Source organism: Mustela nigripes, chromosome 13 (assembly GCF_022355385.1).
Source record: "Mustela nigripes isolate SB6536 chromosome 13, MUSNIG.SB6536, whole genome shotgun sequence".
NCBI classification, from domain to species: domain Eukaryota; kingdom Metazoa; phylum Chordata; class Mammalia; order Carnivora; family Mustelidae; genus Mustela; species Mustela nigripes.
The window spans coordinates 118,751,819-118,759,753 of record NC_081569.1 but is presented as its reverse complement, the minus strand read 5'-3'; the positions used below and the strand labels follow the sequence as shown (position 1 = coordinate 118,759,753).

The 7,935-nt window shown below is 44.7% G+C and overlaps 1 protein-coding gene across 6 annotated transcripts in view; it reads right to left on the bottom strand.

The window, feature by feature from the left end:
* KCNK10 (potassium two pore domain channel subfamily K member 10) overlaps positions 1-7,935 on the bottom strand; it is a 133,703-nt gene that overhangs the window by 35,788 nt on the left and 89,980 nt on the right. For all 6 annotated transcript variants that reach the window (XM_059373572.1, XM_059373571.1, XM_059373570.1 and 3 more), the window contains one exon: positions 3,164-3,324. In XM_059373572.1, coding sequence (XP_059229555.1) covers positions 3,164-3,324 — 161 coding nt within the window. The remainder of the gene's footprint in view (positions 1-3,163; positions 3,325-7,935) is intronic.

The window sequence follows — 7,935 nt, the reverse complement described above, 5'->3', positions numbered from 1 at the left end:
AGGGGCGCCTGGGTGGCTCAGTGGGTTAAGCCACTGCCTTCGGCTCAGGTCATGATCTCAGGGTCCTGGGATCGAGTCCCGCATCGGGCTCTCTGCTCGGCAGGGAGCCTGCTTCCTCCTCTCTCTCTGCCTGCCTCTCTGCCTACTTGTGATCTCTCTCTGTCAAATAAATAAATAAAATCTTAAAAAAAAAAAATGTTCAGTTTTCAAGTAATCATCTAAGAGTAGCTGGCCTTTGAGATGTCATTTAAATGAATGGCAAAGCGCTCTGAGATTTTCCACCAAAACTACAGGCAGCCAGCGAAGTGCAGATGGGTTGTTTGTGTATTCAGGAAGCACGCTTCTCCTCCTCCTGGAACTCAGTCACCCCTTCCAACAGCACCCTCCTCCGATGTTCTGCAAATGCATACATCGCGGGCTGCCAATTCCATAACACACTGCGGTTTCCTTCCTAAAAGACTCCCAGTCTTTGATGGCACTGCAAGGAACTGAGTGCCATCAGCATAAAAACGAAATGCAGGGTTTTTAAGGCTCTGTCCCAGAGTCCTTCGAACCACCCATCTGAGAGGCAACTTTAAGGGAAGGAGACTTATACTCTCTACTTGTAGTTTGAAATTCATTAGGGGAAACTAGTCCCCCAATTCAGTAGCAGATGTGGTCACAATGATGGCAATCTCTTTCTTCATTTAGAATATAGTAACTAATTTTTTTTTCTAAATGGGGAATTTCAAAAGCTTTTAGTGCAATCCTTTCTTTCTACAAATAAGGAAACTTAGATCTAGAGAAGCTACATAAAAATAAAAATGCCGGGTCAGTCATTTCTCCATTTGAATCCTGTTCTGAGTGTTCTATCCACCAGACTCCTATCTAACTTGGAGGGCCGTGAGGCCCTGGCTAACAGAGCACCTCCGAGAAGCTCAAAACAGCTCCTGGAGATGGGTTTGGAGATGGAGACTTGCCATGTCTGGTTTAGGGAAACCTGAACATTTGAGAAGCAGAAAAGCTGAGCCTTGACGGTTTCCATGGTGACCACTGAGCCCAAGTCTATGCTCTAATGAGCCAGCTGGCCAGCCAGCACCTGGGAGCAAAGGTTGTGGGACATTCCAGGAATATCCACGCACAACTGAGCTCCTCAGAGGAAATCAAATGGGTGGCTAGGCTGCTAGTAAGGGCTTCTTTGGGGACACATAGACACAGCAGATCTCAACTCATGTGTCTTCCATACATCATTCCACACAATCATCACCAAAACCTTCTAAAGTAGATTTGAATTCTATCCTCCTCTTTCTCACCGATGAGTAAACTGAGGTCGCTCACCCAGGATCACTGAGCTCATTAAAGATAGCTCTAAGCTACCTAGATGTCCATCAACAGATGAATGGATCAAGAAGATGTGGTATATATACACAATGGAATACTATGCAGCCATCAAAAGAAATGAAATCTTGCCATTTGCAACAACATGGATGGAACTAGAGCGTATCATGCTTAGCGAAATAAGTCAAGCAGAGAAAGACAACTATCATATGATCTCCCTGATATGAGGAAGTGGTGATGCAACATGGAGGCTTAAGTGGGTAGAAGAATAAATGAAACAAGATGGGATTGGGAGGGAGACAAACCATAAGTGACTCTTAATCTCGCAACAAACTGAGGGTTGCCGGGGGGAGGGGGTTTGGGAGAAGGGGGTGGGATTATGGACATTGGGGAGGGTATGTGATTTGGTGAGTGCTGTGAAGTGTGTAAACCTGGTGATTCACAGACCTGTACCCCTGGGGATAAAAATATATGTTTATAAAAAATAAAAAATTAAAAAAAAAAAAAAAAAAGATAGCTCTAAGCTAGTTCTCCTGCCCCATTCCTCCGCTCTCTCAAACCTGAAATTGTTCACCTGCAGAGCGCCCCTGTCTTTTTCTGAAGAGAAGTTATATTCTTGTCTCCGAGAGAAAAACAAGTGCGGTGTTAGAGCTCACCACTGATCTATCTTTACCCATCATTGCTAGATTCCAAAACGGTCTCAAATAGTCACTTTTAAATATTAAGTCATCATCAGAAACAATTCCCTGAAGAAGGTTTGAAAGACTCGAGAACTAGGTCAGTAACGAAAAAGAAAGCAAAAATGATGCTACGCCTGAGCCAAACAAGTTCCCTGTGAGATCATACAGATAAGTGTTAGTTAAAGGGCATTGAGAAGCCCAAGCCAATGGCATCTTCTCCAAAAACACATCACTGAGGCCAGGAATGCCATCTTTAGTAAATAAATTCCTTGAGTTGAGTTTTTGTCCCTTGTTTAAAGGTAAGTGTTCCCAGGAAGAAAAAACCCACTAAGATAATGGCAATCATCAACACCTTAGTATAAGTTAGTACATGCTACTACTGAGAGAGCACTCAGAAATGAGATGACAGAGAGGGTGGGGCCATGAAGAGACAGATAAAAAGCATGATGGCAGAATCTGGAAAAGGCAGGCTTCTGGAAGAGGTCTTAGAAGCCAGGATCAGCCTAAAGATACCAGACCTAGAAATAAAAAGGAGTGAAGAGTTTCCAATAACAAAACAAATGGATTTACTTCTTTACGTTATTGCCAATACACTTAGCAAACTATCTTCCCTCTTTAAGATGGAACTGAGTACGCCTCCCGTCTTCAGAAAACCTCATTTGGGACCACCTATACTTAACCCTCTTGTGTTGTGATTCCAGAAATACCACTGTAAAGAAGGAAACTGCTAAAGAGAAGGGAGTTTAGGCACAGTACTTGTGACTACCATAGGCCAAAACAGAAAATACGATTATGACATAAACTCTTCCATTAAAAGTGACAATGAAAAGAATAAATGAAACAAGGTGGGATCAGGAGGGAGACAAACCATAAGAGACTTAATCTCACAAACCAAACTGAGGGTTGCTGGGGGGAGGAAGTAGGGAGAGGGGGTGAGATTATGGACATTGGGGAGGGTATGTGCTGTGAAGTGTGTAAACCTGGGGATTCACAGACCTGTACCCCTGGGGCTAATAACACATTCTATGTTAATAAAAAAATAAAAAAATATTTTTTAAAAAAGTGACAATGATATGATAACACCCTAATCATTCATTCTAGATCCCGTCGGGCTAAAAAGCCAGTTGGATTGCAGAGGTGAGGGTTTAAATTGACGTGGTACTCACTCGAAAGACCTTCTCCACTCTTGCAATGCTCTTCCCAAAGATGGTTCCAAGTTGGTCTCCAATTCCAGCCAATAAGAAACCAAAGAGCGGAATTCCAAAGATGGCATATAAAATACAAAAGATTTTGCCTCCTTCAGTGCTTGGAGCAATATTCCCATACCCTGGTGAGAAACAGTAAAAAGAGAGAGAGAGAGAGAGTGGTGAGGTGGCCAAGAAATGAAAGAGCTGAATCAAAGAATCCACAGATTTCTTAAAGGGTTTCTATGCAATCCCGCTGCACAAGCTTCAGGGAGAGGAGCATCATCAAAAATCTAACATTCAGGGGACGCCTGGGTGGCTCAGTGGGTTTAATGTCTGCCTTCAGCTCAGGTCATGATCCAAGGGACCTAGCATCGAGCCCCGCATCAGGCTCCCTGCTCAGCGGGAAGCCTGCTTCTCCCTCTCCTACTCCCCCTGCTTGTTCCCTCTCTCACTGTGTCTCTCTCTGTCAAATAAATAAAACAGTTTTTTTAAAAATCTAACATTCAAAACATTACTTCTTTTCCTTCTCTCCCTGGAAAGAGTTTTAAGGAAATCCAGCCTTCCTGGATCTTACTGTGTTTCATTAGATTACATTTTAGGAAATTCACAGTCACCTAGAATTGCACTGCTGGTGAAAAGCAGTATCTTCCATTTCAGAAACACCAAATACCTTGGACATATGTGTTCAGGGAGATGTGAAGGTCCAAGGAGGCCTCACCGTGGCCCTTTCTAGATTGGAAAAGAGCTTCTCCTTTAGTCTCTTCCCACAAGCCTTCCCTCCACTTGACAGACTGGCTGTCTTCCACATTGGGCTCTCTAGGCTGATGGGTGCTCTGCATTGGGCAGGGTATGTGGTCTAGCACAAATGCAGAAAGGACCCAGGGATCATATAGCTCCATCCTGAGAAGCCTGAAAACAGCAGAGCAGCGAAGGAAGCTCGTGCCTCTTCCCGCACTGACGGTGATGTTTAGCTCTACTTGACTCTTTTTTTCTTGACTGGGAACTCTGCTTCGTGTATGGGTCCTGCCTCTCCTCCCACTCATTTCTTTCATCAAGGGCTATCAGGTGCTAAAGACATGTTTATTAATGGGATGGGTGTTTGAATATAAAAGAATCTTTTTATAGCCATGTCTACAATATGTATTTCAAATACTGCTTGAAAACACCAACATCTGCATTCTTAAGAATTTTGCAATTATGTAAGTAAATTCTGTATAGTGAGTACTGGGCTTCCTCTGTGTGAATGGGGCTAAGGGAAGTAATACTGAAGGGGAAAGGCTATGGTATTGGCATGAGTTATAGAGAGATGAGAATCTAAATTTCTCAATATTGAGTTTCATGCCAATGAATATTGCCGATGAATATTGCAGTATTATGCTAACTACCATCTGGAGAGTCACCCAACAGTTCTCCCCTATTAGGGTAACTCAGGTGGGGCCTGTTTCCAAATCCATGTGATGGGTGAGTTACTGGGTTCATGGTCGCAAGCAGCTAGGCTTGCGGCACGTTGGCCAAGGCCAATGTTGATGCTGCCCATCCTGCATCTCCTACAAGCCTCGGGAACTCGCTGCAGCCGTCTGCTTTTGGGTGGTGAGTCACCTGGCTATTTTCCTTTTCAATTTTCTTGTCAGAATCATTCAAACCTTTTATCATGAAATTATCTAAATTACAGTTTTCATTTCTCAGATGAGTGTTCAGGCAAGCCTTCCTCCTCTTGCATTCCTTTTACTCAGCACCGTTTTCATTTAACTGTGCAAAAAAGGCTCTTGGAACTTTTTTCGGGTGCTTTCAAGAATATGGACAAAACCATTTTTCTAAGTGTTGCCCAGGGAATAAAGGTGCCTACACAGCTTCCCTTCACACAGGTCAATGGGGATCTGCGGAAACATCTCTGACTCTTGCTTGACTGTCTCCGATCTGTCGGAAATCAGTCAGGGAAGTAGGTTTTCTTCTGATCGCTGTCAGGGAAGGTAGTTTTCTTCCCTCTCAGTATCTCAGAAGGAAACATGCGTAGACAGCACAGGCAAACAAACTGAAGCTTTGAGCCTGCTGAATAGGCGTCTCGTTAACCCCAACAAGGAAGTGTGCACACTTTCCCCAGCTTTTGGTGAGGATCTGCCCCCCTGCCTGGGTCAGGACTGTGTTCAGGGAACTTGCTGGTAGCTTCCAAAGAGCATGACAAAGGAGAGAGAAGACAGAGGGTCCGGATCCAATTCTACCTCACTGCACCTGGTTGTCCCCAGAGTCTCTTAACCTCCACAAACCCCGGTGTCAGAGGGGTTTGAGGATCATGTGGAAAAATCAGTGAGCTGTAAAGTACCGTATGAATGCAAAGTAGTAGTATTACTCATAGTATTATTACTACAATTGACTCCTTATTTACTCAGTGTTTCACAGACTAGAACACTATGTTAAAATTATAACAAAGATCTTGGGCAAGGACACCAGTAAGTAAAATCCGCTAATACTCAAATAAGTCTTTTTTTTTTTTTTAAGATTTTATTTATTTATTTGACAGACAGAGATCACAAGTAGGCAGAGATGCAGGCAGAGAGAGAGAGGAGGAAGCAGGCTCCCTGCTGAGCAGAGAGCCTGATGTGGGGCTCGATCCCAGGACTCTGGGATCATGACCTGAGCCAAAGGCAGAGGCTTTAACCCACTGCGCCACCCAGGCGCCCCTCAAATAAGTCTTTAAATATATTCAAGGCCATCACTTCATACTGGGCATAAGGTAATTGCCATTCTTAAGTAACACTGTGTTTGTGCATTGTGTGTGTGTACGTGTGTGTGTGTGTGTGTGAGTGTGTGTCTTGTCTCTGAGGAACTATATGGGCAAGCTGTCCCAGGGGAACCCTCAACCCTGTTGTTCCAGACTTTTAACACTTTGAGGCTTTGCTCTGAGACAATGGGAAGGCCACATTCCTGGATATTTGGCTTTACTTTACTGAGCCTATAAGACTGCTCTGCTCCTCCACCCAGGATCCTTGGCAGAACCTTGAAGGAGGGGTGACAGTTATATAGACTGGAGACTGGAGACTGGACAGCTTCCTGTTCTGACACTCCCACTTCCTGACTCTCAGATCTTGAGGATTTCCTTAACCTTTCTGCCTCACTTTCCTCCTCTGACATGGAGCTGTTGACAGCACAGCTATTAAAGATGAAAAGAGGGGCACCTGGGTGGCTCAGTCAGTTAGGCACCGACTCTTGGTTTCAGCTCAGATCTTGATCTCAGGGTCATGGGATCAAACCCCATGGCAGACTCTGCACTCAGCAGGGAGTCTGCTTGGGATTCTCTCTCTTCCTCTCTCTACCCCTCCCCCTAAAAAAAAAATAAATAAATCTTTAAAAAAAAAAAAGATGAAAAGGCTTACATGTGAAGTATAAGTTACCTGTGGAGATTAAATACATATAAATCATGACACAGAGTAAGCACTCAGTAAGTATTAGCCGTGATCATCTTGCCCGGGGTTTTGTGTAGGAAGAAATCACTTCTGAGTAATATGTTTCCGGGAAAACTAAGCCCCAGGAGAAAACAGATGGTTGGTTCCTGTTTTCCCTCCAGAAACTGCACGGTTCTCCCACAGTGCCAGGCCAAGGGACAGAATGTCTGTACCGCCAATGGGGCTGGCTCAGTGAGTTGCATGGTCCCCCTGCTGCATTTGGGGTGTGGGAATCTCTCGGCACAGCTAGGGGCAGCAACATCTGGGGAATGAGATGGGAGGACACGGAGGCAAGAGAGGCGGCTGGCCAGAGAGCACTAGCCCAGAACAGTAGAACTGGCTGTAAGGAAAGCAAAAGAAGTCCAAACAGTGACTTTTGGTAGGAGAGAACCAACCCGGCAAAGACTGTCTGTTAAGAATGAGAAGAACCAGGGCAGGCCTTGGCTCTGTTTCCCTCTAGCCAGAGAACAACTCCTGGCCCTTTTTGAAGAGGAAGCTGGTGTTTAAAGAAGGCTGCCTGAGTCGCTCTTGTGTAACACTTCCATTTGCTGTTTATATGCCAAAGTCGGACCTTTGCCAAACCATGTGCCGTTCAACCTTGTTATTTGGTGAAGAGTGTTCATTCGAGAACCAGAATGTCTAGGGGTGCTAACCTGGCTCTCTGGGGGTGAAATCTGTGTATCGGCACTAAGAAGGGCCCCACGCTTGGTTTATTGATATTGCTGTTGCCATTTTGATCTTCTTAATCATTTTTTAACAAGGGACCACATTTTCATTTTACACTGGGCCCTACAAATTTTGTAGCTCATCCTACTGAATGTAGCGGGGCTCACCTGCTTACTAACCATGAGATAATGGCCAAGTTGCTTGACATCTTGGAGCCTCTGCTTTCTCATCAGTCATCTGAACTAATAACAGTACCTACTGGATATGCTGAATGAGAGACGAAGTGAGATAATTATATGGATCCCACTGCCTGGCACCTGTGGGCGCTCAGTAAATGTTAGTCCCAATGAAGGCGCCTTCCAAAGCCACAGGTGAGCCCCCAGTTCAGGTGCTGGGTAAGTAGAAATAGCTACTCAGGTACTTTGGCAGGTACAACTCTTTTTTTTAAATCTTTTTTTTTAATATTTTACTTATTTATTTGACAAAGAGAGAGAGGACAAGTAGGCAGAAAGGCAGGCAGAGAGAGAGGAGGAAGCAGGCTCCCTGCTGAGCAGAGAGCCCAATGCGGGGCTCGATTCCAAGACCCTGAGATCATGACCTGAGCTGAAGGCAGAAGCTTAACCCACTGAGCCACCCAGGCGCCCC